Below are 16,192 nucleotides of genomic sequence, written 5' to 3'. Positions count from 1 at the left end.
TTTCTCTCTGAACTTCTTATTCGTCAGAATATACATGCATACACCGGTTGAGTACCGAACGATCCATAGACGCTGTGTGTGTCGCATAATCTCTTCCTCCGTTTCTGGGGTCGGATTCACAAAGAGCTCGTGCGACGGAATCTGCCGTATCTGTCTCCGTCGGTGCTCCGTCGTACGGGAAAGTTGCGACGAAGTGTAGATTCACGAAGGGCGCGCGTCGCAAAATCTTCGCAGCTTACGGCGGAATCCTGCGAGAGCTCCCGAGCAGTCTTACGAAGAAAGATGGCGGCGTTATTTGGCAGCGATGGATTTGGAGACGGCAAACAAAGACCCCCTAATACGCGCAACACCGTAATAGACAACTCCGTAATACGCGCCAACGCATTGCACTTTCCCACAGAACCCTCGAGGCCATCCCCGAAGGGACAGTGAGGCAGTTTTTTGCTCGGTAACCTTCAACAAATGCTTCGACTTTGTGCTCCGTAAAATAGGGTCGCAGGGATTTTTCAAGCATCCCCTACACCCCGCTAAGACACCCCCAACACCCCTCCAAATTGTCTGCAAGAAAGGCAAAAGAAGCCATAAAAGCTGCAAAACTGGGTGCTACACACCGCTTACAAAGCACCCTCACCCATCCCCTCCCCGAGACGAACATACTGGGAATATATTTGCTGTGTCATCGAACGCGTTTCGTCTGTGATTGTATGGCATCCATTATGGCTCCCGAAAGACCGAGAGCACGTGCAGTAACAAAACATTTGGGGACGAACAACTTCTAAAGGGACGACTCTTATTGGTGCGATTACAAATTTTCGTCATCGTTACCATAGCGAAAACATAGTCTCGCACCCTTTGGCTGTCTCTCTCTCCGAGGTGCGCGTGACAGGAAGAACGCAACTTCCTCGTCAAAGAGGGTACCCTCTCCACTACGATAGCTTTGTGAATCGCGCTTACGACGCCGTCGTACGTGCATCGCAGGCTACGACGTCTTAGCGCATCTTAGCGTTAACTTACGATCGCGCTTGTGAATCGGACCCCTGATATTTGCCTTTCGCCGTATTTCGTGTGATTTCGACGGGCAGATATACCCCGTCGTTGTTGTCCAAATCTAAACCATGCGCCCACATGGTCCCGCGGCGTCTGTCCTCTTCGTCGTTCACAGTTGGCTGAGAGAATGAGGCTTGTGCACGTGACGTCACGCGCAGCCTTTGCGCGCCTTGGAGCCACGTGACATGGGAAAACATGGGGATGCTTCAGAGGCGTCTTTCTTTGGGCCGAATGAGGCAGCAGCGTATGTTTTTACAATTTTCTCTCGTAATTGCACGCATACCGCAACAACTCACGGGATGCCCTCCTACAGTGACGTCAGACTGCAATATGTTTTCCAGTGTCACGTGACCAAACTTGACGTCACTGCACAAGCCTCAATGAGGCTGCCTGAAATATTGCCAAATATTTAAATATTTTTATGATAATTGCCTCAAATAGGCTGCCTGAAATATTGCCACGAATCATCATTTCGTGGCAACATTTCAGGCTGTCAGGGCAGGCTAGTAGCCTCAATGAGGCTTGTGCAGTGACGTCATGTTTGGTCACGTGACACTGGAAAACATATTGTTGAAAACATCCCGTGAGTTGTTGCGGTATGCGTGCAATTACGAGAGAAAATTGTACGTATGACGTAAGCCCATTTCAAAGGCAATTATTCAGCAGTCACGCCCTGCTATTTTTGCCTGATAACTCCGCCCTAGTTGTACTGAATACAGTTAGAGGTCGATGTGTCTACTCGATAGTGAAGGAGGATGAGAAAGTTGTCCTGCAGAGTATTCGCTATTCACGGAAATCATCACAGTCCCTTTAAGTTCATTGATTTTCCCATCACTTTCCCGCTTACCTGGTAGTAGCCTGCTGTTACAGTGGCTTGTGTTTCCTAGGAGTCGTTGCCACGCCGACACCACTGATTCAAACTGCCACCGCAAGGCACGCGTCCCTAGATGGTGGTGGTAAAAGAGCTCGCCGTTGTCGGACTCACATGGTCGTGTTCCTAGGCATGATCCTAGGCAGAATATTTCACAGAATTGTGGCACCAGTTAACTCAGGCGTCGCCGTCATCGCGTTCTGCTATGGGAGCAGCAGTGACTAACATTTTTATTATGAACGCATCCGTCACACCAGCAAAGTTGAATGACTGGCGTTGATGATATGTAACAGTCGCCGGACCCAAATTTCGCGTTAGCGGTAATCGCCGCGGTAACAATACATAAACGGGATAATTGGCTTACTGGCAGTTCCGTGGGACTGCCAGCCTAGCACTAGTTGACCCTGCTCTTCGTTTTTAGGGCGAGAGCAGTACTATTTTTGAAATGTGATGTGGGCAAGCTTTCGTTTGTCCCATCCTACAGTTGGCAATTCGACTGTTGTATTAGTATCTGTTTCTTTGCAAACACGTCACAAACACGTGGTGCTTGCGATCCCAATGAAGGCTTCTGAGGGACCTCAGTACTATTTTTGAAATGTGATGTGGACAAGCTAACGCTTGTCCCATCACACAGTTGGCGATACAAACTGGATTAACAGTGGTCATGCCCCCGCTGTGCTGGCGTCATTCGATCAGTGCTAGGCATTTGATCGTGTGCGACACGCATACCTGTTCTCTCGGCTCAGGGCATATGGGTTCGCCGTTGCTTGGGTCAGGTATGTGGAAACGTTGTATAGGGGCGCTAGAAGCGTTGTCTCTGTCGGTGGCGGACTGCCGTCCCCCTTTGACGTAACTTGTGGGGTCCGTCAAGGGTGTCCTCTCTCTCCCGCCTTGTACGCCATCGCCATCAACCCTCTACTCGAGAGACTGTGCTCGCTTCCTGTTACATTGCCACTGCCCAATGGATGCCCCCCACCTGTCTTTGCGTTCTGTGGTCCCTTCTCGTGAGTGTTCCCAAGGGCCTGTTTTGAAGGCGTTTGAGGATTACGGAGCCGTTTCATGGGCAAGACCGAATAGATCAAAAAGTGCAGCACTGTTTCTGAACCTCCAGTCTTCCTGCGGGGCTCCTGTCTGTGTTCCAGTGAGGGCTGAAGTCAAACTTCTTGGTGTTACTTTTGATTGCATTGGCATATCAACCGTAAATTGGCCACGAATCGTTTAATCGTTGCAGTGCTGTCCTGCGGCAGATTAAGTTTGTTGATTTACCCGTCACTTTTCGCGCTCATCTGCTGGTGGCCTGGTACTATAGTCGCTTGTGGTTTCTGGGTGTCGTTGCCACGCCGCCACCATTAATTCGTACTGCCACCACTAGGCACGCGTTCCGTTTCCTCTGGGGCGGTTCAGTGGAGTGGGTCGCGAGGTCCCGCTTGCACCGTACACGTGACCAGGGCGGCTTAGACTTGCCGGTGGTGCTCGACAAGTGCCTTGCACTTCAGTCGCGCGTTTATTTCGAGGCATTGCACACTAGCGAACACCCAGCGTGCGCATTAGTGCAGTACTCCCTGGGATGTGCTACCGCAGGTGGTTCGTTGAGAGCCTTAGGTTTCGGCGTAGGTCCGAAGTCCTGCCTCATCACTACAGTGGCTGTGTTGATGCTGTACGGTGTTTGCGACTGCAGCTTCCGGATGCTGACATCCAGTTATGGGCTGTCAGAGGTTTTCATACAGCTATCCGGGAGTTGGAGTCTGGTCCCCCAGTTCCTTCGGTGCCGACGAAGCTGTCTTGGCGTCGAATCACCGCGGGCTGGCTAGACGCCCGCCGCGCGAGTCTTCAATGGAAGTTGGCCCACGCTGTACTTCCTCTTCGTGAGCGACTACACCGTTTTCACATCTCTCGCTCTGAAGGTTGCCCGTCTTGCGGGATGTGTGAAACAGCAGAGCACTGTTTAAGGCGTTGTCATGTTCCTCATTTGCTGTGGCGTAGAGTAACCCAGATATCTGAGCTGTCGACTGTCGCCTGGGCCACCGTACAGTTCCTGGAACCGTGGCCTGTTCCGCGCGTTCAGCGTAAACAATTGGCTTTATTAATTACCGAGATCAACTTTCAAATCTGCATCCGTCGTTGCCGGCTGGCTTCCAGTGGCCCAGACTTCGGAGACACAGCTATATTTCAGGCTGTCAGGGCAGGGCTTCGTAGCCACATTGTCCGTGAGCAAGCACTGCATGGTCTCGTGGAGTGCTCGCGCCGCTGGCTGACGTCTACTCGCCATTTCCGCCACGTTCAGGGTGAGTGGCAAATCATGTTCTAGCCAGCTCGCTAGGACCGTACTGCTCTCCGCAGCGGCTCTCCCGTGCTTGGATTGTTCGCTTGGTATGGTCAGTACGAAAAGCAAACTCCCCTAGAGAGTGTTGTTATCTAGCTTGTAGGACTGTAACGTAAAGTTAGTGTCTGTCCAAAGGGGACTACCTCCACACTTTTCGTACTCTGGTCTCCCTTCAAATCCGCGCATTGATCTTTCGCCTTTCGTGGCCAGGATCTTTCGCGGTGGAGGGAGGCGAAAGGGAGCCGGTCCTTCATATATGGAGAAGGGCCCCTTGATACCGCGGTCCGCCCCTGGGTGGGCCGTGTCTTTGACTGGTATGGCCGATAAACAGGTCGACGGGGCAGTACCGCTTGCGGTGCTGTTCCAGGTAGATTTTTTTCTTCGATCTTTCTTTTTGGCTGCCAAAAATTCATACTTGCTCCAAAGGGGACTACCTCCATAGGTGTCTCTCCTGCTTGATGACAATACACACTTTTCTTTTTGGCAGCCAAAACTTGATACTTGCAGGTGATTTTAGTTGCACGATCGACCGCCAACACGGTAGGCAGGCCTCCAGAGAATTGGAGCGTCTTGTAAGCGCCATTGGCTTAACTGACGCCTGGTCCCACGTTCATGGTGACAGATTCAATTGACAGATACTGAACCACCACAGTCGGCTGGATCGCTTCTATGTGTCTCCGGGAATGCTGAATTCTGTCACTGGGCGCAACACAAAACCGACCGGGGACCTCATTGATCATCATGGAGTCGTTTTATCGTTGTCAGGGCTGAAGAATTTTCGCTCCGGTCGCTGCCTTTGGCGATTGAACGCGTCCTTACTAGAAGACCAAGAAATTAAAGAAGATATGCAGCATTGGCTGTCGGAACAATGTTCCGTATCCGATTTTGGGCCCGATCACTGGGAGGCTTTGAAGCTGGGAGCCGCTGATCGCTTTCGATGTTGGGGTAGACGGCGCGCGAGTGAACACCGGGAGTGTAAAGATGCACTCAGGCAGGTTTTAGCTATTCTACACTACCCTGGCTCTCGCAGCCATGACGCTGAATCTGATATTGCGGATGTGCAGAGGCACCTGATGGCCATGAGAAGGCGCTCCTGGCGCAATTTCGCAGAGCAGCGAAACGTTGAACGCTGGTGTCGCGAAGCATACTGCTCATGCTTACTCCTCCGGTGCTCTTTGGCAGGAAACACGGCCTGGGATGTCGCCGTTGTCCGGTCAGCTGACGGCTCACTTCTCACACAACCTGATGACATTCGAGCTGCAATGCGTGAGCATTGCGCGGCCATTTATTAAGAGTCATCATCCGACTAGCCGGTTGTTAGCCCAGAGTGCCCACTCCCGGTGAAACAAATAGAGTTTGCACACTCAGGACCGCTCACGCGAAATGAACTTTTTGCCGCTGTTTCGTCAATACCGAACGGGAAATCTCCCGGCATCGATGGCCTCCTAGAGGAGTTCTACAAACGTTCTTGGAGGGTAATTGGCGGTGCTTTAACTCGTATATGTACTCAATGCTTGTCGCGAGGCGCGCTCTGCTCCACGATGCAGAGTGGCGTGATTGTCCTTCTCTGCAAGGACGCGTCAAGAAAGCAGGACCAGGATGCGTATCGCCCCGTAACACTTTTGACTTGGGACTACAAAATTCTAGCCAAGGCGCCTGTCCTACGCGTTTCGCCGCAGAAGGTCTTGCACCCATGTCAAGCCTGTTCGGTCCCTGGCAGGTCATCGGTCCTCCACAGGATGGCCATCCGTGACATCGTCCCGAACTGATCTAGGCTCCTGACCGGTTACAGAATAATGGGAGGTTCACGAACAGGCGGACGAAACGGGACAGCAGGCAATAATTGACAAACATAGCGAAAGATAAGGAGGTTAGCGGTTATGTGGAGAAAGAAATTTGCATGAACCTTTAAACACGTCACACCTAACCCTTTAAATACTATGCCAATGATGAGGACGGTGCCCAGAAGAAGAACAAACTCTGTTCGAAATATCGGCGGCTTCTATCCTGAGGCAACCCCTTCCGTCATCATGACATTGGTAGACAGACTGAAACCGAAGCAAATTGGAAGGAGAGGGTTGGATTCCACGAACGCTGCACTTGTTCGCTGCCTCCCATTGAAAGAAAAGTAGGACCGAGGGTCGCGTCCCTTTAAGGGACCATACCGTAATCCCCTCAAGACCGTGATTTTCGGGCGCGACCTTGTCCACCTCTAGCTTCGAGCGTAGTTCAATTCTACCAGATTTTGGCGCTGTCAAAACAACAATAACTTTATTTTGAGACGGACAACTTTATTTTTTTACAAACAGGGAGAGGACTATTGTTGGACATAAATGAAAAAGATCTAAGCGTGTTGCACTCCTCCGCGGGCAACTCAAAGTCTAACTCAGCTGCTCACGCGCGCTGCACCTGCGTAATACTATTTTGTGTCCGAAGTAACTTGGAACTAACTCTTTCATTTTTAAGTAACTCAGTAACTGAGAGTTACATTTCAGGCTGAAGAGCGCGCTGCACCTGCGTAATACTATTTTGTGTCCGAAGTAACTTGGAACTAACTCTTTCATTTTTAAGTAACTCAGTAACTGCGAGTTACATTTCAGGCTGAAGAGCTTCGTTATTAACTTAGTTACATTTTCCATACGGTACCTTAACTTGTCACGAATTCTTTTTGACGGGTAACCTCTCAATCTATGCTTCTTAGATTGCCTGGTGGTTGCCCCCCTCCTGTTTTCGCGTATGCAGATGATATCTCTGTCATGCTACCGGGGGAGCTTGCCTTGAACCTGTGCTGAAGGCATTCGACGATTACGGTATAATGCCTGGCGCACAACTCAACAGGGCTGAGAGCGGTGCCCTCTACATTAATGCGGAATCTTCCCGCGTTGCCCCCTATGGCTTACCCTCAAAGCCCCAAGTCAAAATCCTCGGTGTTGTCTTCGATGATAGAGGAGTATCTGGTGTAAACTGGCCTACAGTGTTTAAACGTTCCTCCGCTGTTCTCCGTGAACTGAAATCTGTAGACCTGCCCCTCACTTTCCGTGCCCGCTTACTGGCCTCTTTGTACTACAGTAGTCTGTTGTTCCTCGCCGCTGTATGTCTGCCACCTGCAGCCATTCGAGTATCATAACTCGCAACGCGTTCCGTTTCCTGTGGGCTGGTTCAGTTGAATGGGTCAGGACGTCAGAGCTGTATCTCACGCGTGATCGGGGCGGTTTGGCCGTGCCGGCTATAACAGAGCGATGTCTAGCACTGTAGATCCGTGCTCTTTTTGATGCGCTTCACAGTCCTGATCATCCAGAGTGCGCTTTGGTGCACTATTTCCTCAGTCATACCGTCCGGTGGTTCACCGATATCACTGACACAGCCGCCCGAGAGCAGAAGTTCCTTCTCCCCCTTTCACAGCTTGCATAGCTGTCGTCAGGCGCGTACGTGAGATGTCCCCAGACGCTGACGTCTCTCTTTGGGAAGCCAAGGATTTCTACGCCGCGCTCATGGAGGCGATGCTGGTTCCTTCCCTGCCTGGTGCCGTGGGCAGTCCTTCCAGGAGCGCCTGGCGACGTATCACGGCTGGCTGGTTGGACGCTCGTCGAGCGAGTCTCCAGTGGAAGCTGGCTCATGGTGTCCTCCCGCTTCGTGAACGTTTACACCGCTTCCATATTTGTCGCACGGATCACTGCCCGTTTTGTGGTATCTCGGAGTCACCAGCAGCACTGCTTCCTCCAGTGCCAGATTCCGCTGCTCCTGTGGAGCGGAGCGGCTGTTGTTTTTGACCTTCCCAGAGTCGAATGGGCCACTGTAAGGTTCATGGAACCGTTGCCGGTTGCAGCTAGGGATCGGAAACATTCGGCGTGTTTGATTGCGGAAATAAATTTCAAAATTTGGACACGCCGGTGCCGGCTAGCCCTCAGTGACCCCAATTGTGGGAGCGTGGGTTTGTTTCAGGTAGTTCGTACTGGATTACGGGCGCTCATCACCAGGGAATAGGCAGTGCTAGGCCCAGTCGAGTGCTTCAGTCGCTGGCTCTGCTCCACTCGCATCTTCCGCTATGATCAGGGTGAGTGGCACATTCTGTTCTAGCCAGTTTCCTAGTCCTCCGTCGCGACTCTCCCGTATATCAAGGATAGTTCTCATGGTATGACCCGTACAAACAGCAATCTCACTCAGGAGAGTTGTTATCCTGCCTTTCAGCATTGCGCGATGCTAGTGTTCCTGTTCGTGTAAAGGAGCCTACCTCCATAGTTAGCTCTTCTGCTTGATGACAATGCAGCAAAGGACATTGTCTGCGAGACATTCGACCATCCAGAACTCAATTTCATAGGCACCTGCTACCGCCATGTGATTATGGAAAGGAAGTCTCGGGAGACAAACTTCATCCGCGTTAGGCCAGAGTCACACTGTTTACACATTATAGACGAACATCCCGTCATACGTGTATGACGAACTGTATAATAAACATCCCCTAACATATGTTTGTAAGTCAGACGTCGCCATGCCGGTACCGGACAGCTGTTTTGGCCTTCGTGGGCCTCATCGGCTGTACGCAGGCAGACAACGTTTGACTGGATGGCGTCAGAAGGTCACGTAACACGTGATCGCTCCTGTGAGGGTAAGTTAGCTCACCACTGAAAGCCCAGTGCGAAGCGAGTGAAGTATAATACAAAAAAAAAGATAGCCGGAGCTCTTTGACTGCACGTATAGTATACATTTGTAAGTCAAACGTCGCAAGAGGCCCAAGAAGGCCGAAACAACTGCCCAGTACTGGCATGGCGACGTCATAGCATGGCATATGGCGACGACTGGCATGGCCTCATCAGCAGTAACTGCTGATGAGGCCCAAGAGGGCCGAAACAGCTGTCCAGTACTGGCATGGCGATGTTTGACTTCCAAACATATGCTGTACGTGCAGCCAAATAGCTATCCCCTAAACATGTGTGATCATACAGTGCTGGAAACCCGTGGCGCTGAGAGAGAGTTCGCCTTCTGCGGATGTGGTGTCGGAGGTCACGGATTCTGTGGCGTTCGAGCCTGCCGCTGTTGTCGCTCCTAACGCAGTGGATGGGGAGGAGACAGGGATATCCGCTGTAGCTTCTGTGCCTCTTCCGCACGGATCAAGTGAGGATGAACACCGCAACAATAACTGCGACAGTCTGCGGTAGATGACGGTCGCTGGTTCCCGAGCGACATATCTCTTTCAAGTGACGAAGAAAAGTTGGGTGAAAGTGATGTTGCCTTTGTCATGGTGGTAGAGGCGCCTCAGCTGTTGTTCCAGAGCGATCAACATAAGTGTAATGGTAGTTTTTATGAGGACATCATCTGACGTCAACTATGTCGTGGAGCCCATAGACCCATTCCACGACCCGCGCCGCGGCCGGGAGACCGGGCGCGCCTCTAGCCGAAAGCTGTACATCTTATCACCCCCCACCCCCTTCTCTTTCGATCCTCTCGCCAGGACGGCTGGATCTCCATCCCCGCGAAGGTAATAAAATAATAATAATAATGCAAAGATGATGTGTCTCCATCCTCATCGTCAGGGACATCTTAGCGCCCGCTGTGTTTCCAACTGTGGGTTTTTGACTGCCCCGAGTGATCTCCTTTTGTGCAGCTCCCAGAAGACGCTCGTCATTACAATATTGTTAACACTGCAAATAGGACACTAGACTACTTGACGTTGCGCTTTAGACAAGAAGAAAATCGTGACCAGTCACTCAGAGTCGCTTGCAGCTGGCTTTACATAATGCGCATCGTACCTTACGCAACTTGGGATGGACGTTTCGCATGGAAAGTGTACCGCGGTGCCTTTCACACGCAAAGTTATGACAAATTTCCCTCTTTGTGTCTATGCCAAGAAGCTTGAACCTGTAGGTTTCCATCGCTTCCTTGGCGCGGTAATCGACTCGGACCTGCGCTCGGGTCGCTACATTAAGCACAATGAAAGCAAAGTGAACGAGCGGGTTGCAGCGGGGACGTTGGTTGAAGTACATACTTGAGTGAAAATGCAACAAGAGAAGCGGACAGGCGGGTTAGGTGGGTCTGCAGGTCTCCCGTCGTATTTGTTTTAACCCACCTATCCGCGTCTCTCGCTCCATTTTCGCTTAAGTATGAAAGCAAAGTGCACCAAAGCCTCCCTTCAATTCAATATATTCGTGGCTCAGAATGGGGATATGATCAGCGTTCCCTTCTCGCTCGTCGCACCGACGTTGGCGAGAGCAACTGTACTTTACGACCTTCCTATCCTGCACAGGATCTGAACAACATCCTTAACTGGCCTTCGGAAGCTGTTTGCTCGAAGCCCTCGTAAAACTGAAGAGGTATCAAGAGGTCATATATGTATCAGCGTCGCATAGATGGCGGCCTATTGGTGCCCTACTTCAAAAGCGAAGTTCCTTGCCTTAGGTCTGCGAGCGACCTTTCAGGGTATCCAAGAGCAGGAGCATCCTGCTCGGTGTCTAATAACTAGGCCCCGGATGTTCAGGCTCTAAAAATAACGATTTTAGGCGCCTATAATAGTCCCGAAACATCTCAGTTCAGGCATCAAAACGTAAAAATAGGCATATTATATTTAGGCACGCTTTTCACGCCTGAGCATTCCCGAGAAGACGGATTTCTGTTTATTTCCCTCAGAGAGGTAATATCAGGAAGTAACAAGTAGCAATGGAAGAACATGACATGCGAGAATGCCCATGACAATGGATTACAGAAAATAAAAACGTAACAAACATTAAATAAGTGGGGAAAATAAGAATAGAAATGAAGTCTGCCTCACGTGAGGTTATGGTAACAATATGACACAAGCACCATTTCTAAGTTTGTGGGCGTGAAACTTCGTCGCCTGTCGCTAAGTACGAGCTTGTACGCCGAGAAGCTACGTTCAACGTCGACCGAAGTAACTGGCGCAAACTTGAGCTTTGGAACGTCCGAGGGGCGTATTTCCTCTGGTGTCATCAGTTCAGTTCCGGCAAGCACACCAGCCACTGATTCTAAGATTTTAAACCCTGGATTTTTCTCCAGAACATACTTAAGCTTTTTCAGTACTTTGTCGGCGACAGGCCCCTTGGGCACTTTCTCGATATTTTCTCGCACAGCAGCAATGGTAGCAACAGCATCGCAGAGTGCTTGACCGGAAGTCTCCAGTCGCCTGATGCTGTCAGCTATGAACACGTAGTTCGCCGAAATGTGTGCCAGTTCTCCAGGAAGCTTCGCCAGCTCAAAGATGTCCTGTGCACGCCTTACGCTCTCTGCTTCATCTCTCGAGAACTCGAGAATCACAGAGCGCAGACCTTCAAAGTGGCTGTGTAAGTAGTCCACTGCATTCAGCCACGTACCCCATCGGGTCAAAATGGGTTCAGGAGGAAGTGGTACGTCAGGCAGCTTGTCCTTAAATGCCTGAACTCTAGCGGGGGCTTTCAGGAACACCTTTTTCACTGAGGAGACGAGTTGATTGACTTCTGTGAAATTGGTTCTTCTGCAACTCGGTGGAGTGCGTGTGCGAGGCACGTGACGTGCGTCATTCTCGGGAAGAAGACCTTTAGCAGCGTGGCAGCGCGGTGCATGTAGGCAGCAGCATCAGTGTACAGGAGCAGTACCTTCTCGTCGTCAGCCCCAGAGGGATAGAGAATCTTAAGAGACGTGTTGACGAAGTATGCCACTGTATTGCCGTTCGTTTTCTCCAGTGGCTTGCTAGCAATCAGGAATGGCCGAGTCGGTTTCTCCGATTCTAACTTCCCAATTACCATGTTCGCAATGTATCTACCATTGGCATCCGTCGTCTCGTCCACTGAAATCCAAATGCTGGAGTCTCCTACCTCAGACCGAATGCTGGAAAGCACTTCCTCGTACGTATATCCCAAATAGTTTTTTCTCAGTGTGGACTCGCATGGAATTTTTGTGTTGCAGTATTTTTCCAAGAAACTCCTGAAAGCGGGATTCTCAAGCTTGGTCCACGGAATATTCGCTGCCACAAGTGCTGTGCACAAATCAGCGTGCAGAGCACTTTTCTTTCCATCTGGCGCGCAGTCCTTGAGAAAGCTTTGCCGCGACGTGGACGGGAGGTCTTTGCCACAGTTGAACGTATGGGTGGCTGTGGCAGCGTGCTGGTCCAGGTGACATTTTTTCTCGCATGCGACCTGCATTGATATGAGCTTTCATGAACGATCAGCCAGCAAGCGGGTCAAAATAACTTCGCTGTCTGGCACAAATGATGTGCAGTTGGTCTCAGCTTTAACCAATCAGTCAACCCTCTAAATTGGGATGCCACTCGAACGCAACTTACTTTTCTCCCACACGGCTGACAGAATACTACATCCTCATCGGTGGTGTAGCAATCGAACTTTTCAATCCAAGAATTTATCAGCTTCCGCTTGCTTGACTTCACCTTCGGCATGTTGCGAGGTTTGTAGCGGTCAACAAACCACAACTGACGACTGAGGTTGTAAGGCTCCTGAACGTGCGTTGCAGATGTGCGTCTGCAGACAAGCCGGCGCCGACGACGCGCGAGCGGCGGCCGTTCTTTCTCCTTCTCGAACGCGTTGGAGTACCGACAGCAGTGTCCATTTCATCTCCGAGCGCGTTGAAACAAAGAATAATCGTCAAGGAAATGCCATTTTAGGCATTTTTTGGGGCGTAGTTGCTCTTTTAGGCAGGAACTCAGAAATAGGCGCTTACGTCGAAATAGGCATTTTTAGGCAAAATAAGACCCATGTTACTGGCGTCCTTATCACCTAACTAGTGCTCTTGCATCAGAAAGGTACTATTAGATTCACAAGAAAAAAAGTAGGCATTGCCTAGAAATCCGGGGTCTACTAATAACTTTTCTCTCAGGGCCCGATATCTTCTTTCATTTCTTCTTCTTTTTTTTGTGATGGGAAACACACGCTCGCGTTCAGAGTGCTTGGGCTCCCCACCTCAAGGCATACGTTGTGGCAATGAGCAGTCTGCGAGCTTCTTTCCCAGATGATGATATAACATCATGGCCTGTATGGCGCCTTTACGTGGCACTTCTTGCGCTTGATCGGCCACCCCCGAACTCGGCGCGTATTCAGTGTCACATAGCGGTGCATATACGACCACTGCTGGCTGGCTGGACGCTCGCCGGGCCAGTCTTCAGGACCGCTTAGAGCATAATGTCTTGCAGCTGCGTGAGCGTTTTACGCGTTTTGGTGCAACGTCACCCGGCTGTCCCTTTTGCGAGTACAGGGAGTCATCAGAACATGCTTTTAGTTAATGCTTGTTGCCGAGTGCACTGTGGCATCGTGTAGCAGGCCTCTATAGCCTGACGGCTGTTGAATGAACCCCTGTTCGTGGTGTTTACCCTCTCCGTGTCTCGGGAAACGCGGCATATTGTACTCTTGGTAGTCGAAATAAATTACCAGGAGTCGATTTCACGCTGTCGACAAGCGCATGCGCAGCAGAGACACAGTGTGCAGGAGGTGATTCAGCTTCTTAACGCCGGTATTCGCAGAGTTCTTTGCAGGGAACGAGCGGTGCTTGGAGCAGTTGAGTTTCACCGACGCTGGATAACCTCTGACATCCCCTTCTGGGTGGACAATGGCAAATTCCATGTTAACCTATGAGGTGTCCACATCCTCGTGTCGTTCTCCCTCTTGCGGCTTTCCAGTGTCATGGGCTGTTGGATGGCGAAACTGACACGTATAGCAATTGCTAAACAGCCTTAGTCGCTGGGGCGAGAGTTGGTATTCAGAATGTTGTTCGCGTCTGTTTGAGATGCTACAGGAAGCCGGCCCCTCTGGCCGCCCTTCCATTTGATGCCAATACACTCTGTTGACTTCGCTTGTACGATCCTACACACTTGGCAATACGCTTCAAGGAGAGGAATAGGCAAGATACGCACAACAAACGGAGTAAATGGATAGGGAACGTTTAGGAAGATGAGTACACGATCTTCAACGAATCAGCATCAGTTAACTGAGGCGTCATGGTCATCTCGTACTGCTTGGGGATCAGGAGTGAGAAACATTTTCTAAACGCCTCCGGCCACACCAGCAAAGTTGGCTTACTGGTACTGATGACATATACAGTCGGCAAACCCGAATTGCGTATTCGCGGTGAATGCCGCTGTAATAGTTGTAATTTCCTTAGTCCTGTATCTTGTAGTTCCCCCTGTCAGGTCTGTGCCCTTCCTGGACTGTCAATCAACTTGCTCACACAGGCCCTGCGTAACGCCATCTACTGGGCGCACAGCCGTCAGCAAGCCGCGGTACTGGTGTCTTTTGACCAGAATAAGGCGTATGGTATACCCATATGGACCCGCGGCGTCTGTCCTCCTCGTCGTTCACAGTTGGCTGAGAGGATTAGATGGCTATGACGTAAGCCCATTTCAAAGGCAATTATTCAGCAGTCACGCCCTGCTATTTTTGCCTGATTACTCCGCCCCAGTTGTACTGAATACAGTTAGAGGTCGATGTGTCTACTCGATAGTGAAGGATGATGAGAAAGTTGTCCTGCATAGTACTCGCTATTCACGGAAATCATCATGGTCCCTTTAAGTTCGTTGATTTTCCCATCACTTTCCCGCTTACCTGGTAGTGGCCTGGTGCTAGAGTGGCTTGTGGTTCCTAGGAGTCGTTACCATGACGACACCACTGATTCAAACTGCCACCGCAAGACACGCGTTCCTAGATGGTGGTGGTGGTAAAAGAGCTCGGCGTTGTCGGACTGACATGGTCGTGTTCCTGGGCATGATCCTAGCCAGAATATTTCACAGAACTGTGCCACCGGCACCAGTTAACTCAGGCGTCGTCGTCATCGCGTTCCGCTATGAGAGCAGCAGCATTTTTATTCTAAACGCATCCGCCACACCAGCATAGTTGGATGACTGGCGCTTATGATATGTAACAGTCGCCAGACCCGAATTTCGCGTTAACAACAGTCACGTCCAGCGTTAGTAGGAGTTAGTAGAATTTCCGTAAAACGGTCGTCGGGGCAACATCGCTTGCGGTGTTGTTTCCGGGAAGATTTTTTCTAAACAAGTAGAATTTCGCGTTAGTAACAATACACACTCCGGGAGTTGGAGACTGGTCCCCCCGTTCCTTCGGTTCTGACGTAGCTGTCTTGGCGTCGAATCAGTGCGGGCTGGCTAGATGCCCGCCGCGCCAGTTTTCAGTGGAAGTTGGGCCACGATGTTCTTCCTCTTCGTGAGCGACTACACCGTTTTCACATCTCTCGCTCTGACGGTTGCACGTCTTGCGGGACGTGTGAAATAGCAGCACTGTTTCAGGCGTTGTCATCTCCCTCTTTTGCTGTGGCGTAGAGTAACCCAGACATTTCAGCTGTCGACTGTCGCCTGGGCCACCGTACAATTCCTGGAACCGTTGCCTGTTCCGCGCGTTCCGCGTAAACAATTGGCTTTATTAATTACCGAGCTCAACTTTCAAATCTGGATCTGTCGTTGCCGACTCGCTTTCGGTGGCCCAGACTTCGGAGACGCAGCTATATTTCAGGCTGTCAGGGCAGGGCTGTCCTCGTAGCAACATTGTCCGTGAGGAAGCACTGTATTGTCTTGTGGAGTGCTCTCGCCGCTGGCTGATGTGTACTCGTCTTCTCCGCCACGTTCAGGGTGAGTTGCATATCATGTTCTAGCCAGCTCGTAGGACTGTACTGCACTCCACAGCGACACCTCAGTGTTTGGATTGTTGGCTTGGTATATGCTCAGTACGAAAAGCGAACTCTCCTAGAGAATGTTGTTATCTAGCTTGTGGGACTGCAACGTAAAGTTAGTGTCTGTCCAAAGGGGACTACCTCCATACGTAGGTCTGCTGTTTGATGACAATACACGAAAGAGCCTCCATAGGTAATTCTCCTGCTTGATGAGAATACAACGGTATATGAATACGACGAGGTGGCAAGACGTGCACTGCTCTTCGCTTTAGGGCGAGAGCAGTACTGTTTTTGAAATGTGATGTGAACAAGCTTTCATTTGTCCCATCCTACAGTTG

General features: G+C 50.7%; 2 protein-coding genes across 2 annotated transcripts in view; both read right to left on the bottom strand.

Annotated features, from left to right (window-relative positions):
• The window catches only part of LOC135374334 (uncharacterized), a 267,918-nt gene that overhangs the window by 221,819 nt on the left and 29,907 nt on the right, over nt 1-16,192 (bottom strand). The gene's annotated exons all lie outside the window — the stretch shown is intronic.
• The window catches only part of LOC135374314 (uncharacterized), a 134,457-nt gene continuing 126,067 nt past the window's right edge, over nt 7,803-16,192 (bottom strand). The window contains exons 16-19 of the mRNA XM_064607295.1: nt 12,511-12,678; nt 11,814-12,364; nt 11,005-11,703; nt 7,803-8,067 (exon numbers count right to left, since the gene is read on the bottom strand). Coding sequence (XP_064463365.1) covers nt 7,803-8,067; nt 11,005-11,703; nt 11,814-12,364; nt 12,511-12,678 — 1,683 coding nt within the window. The remainder of the gene's footprint in view (nt 8,068-11,004; nt 11,704-11,813; nt 12,365-12,510; nt 12,679-16,192) is intronic.

The sequence above is a fragment of the Ornithodoros turicata genome, unplaced genomic scaffold, assembly GCF_037126465.1.
Source record: "Ornithodoros turicata isolate Travis unplaced genomic scaffold, ASM3712646v1 Chromosome53, whole genome shotgun sequence".
NCBI classification, from domain to species: Eukaryota; Metazoa; Arthropoda; class Arachnida; order Ixodida; family Argasidae; genus Ornithodoros; species Ornithodoros turicata.
This window is presented reverse-complemented; position numbering and strand designations above follow the sequence as displayed.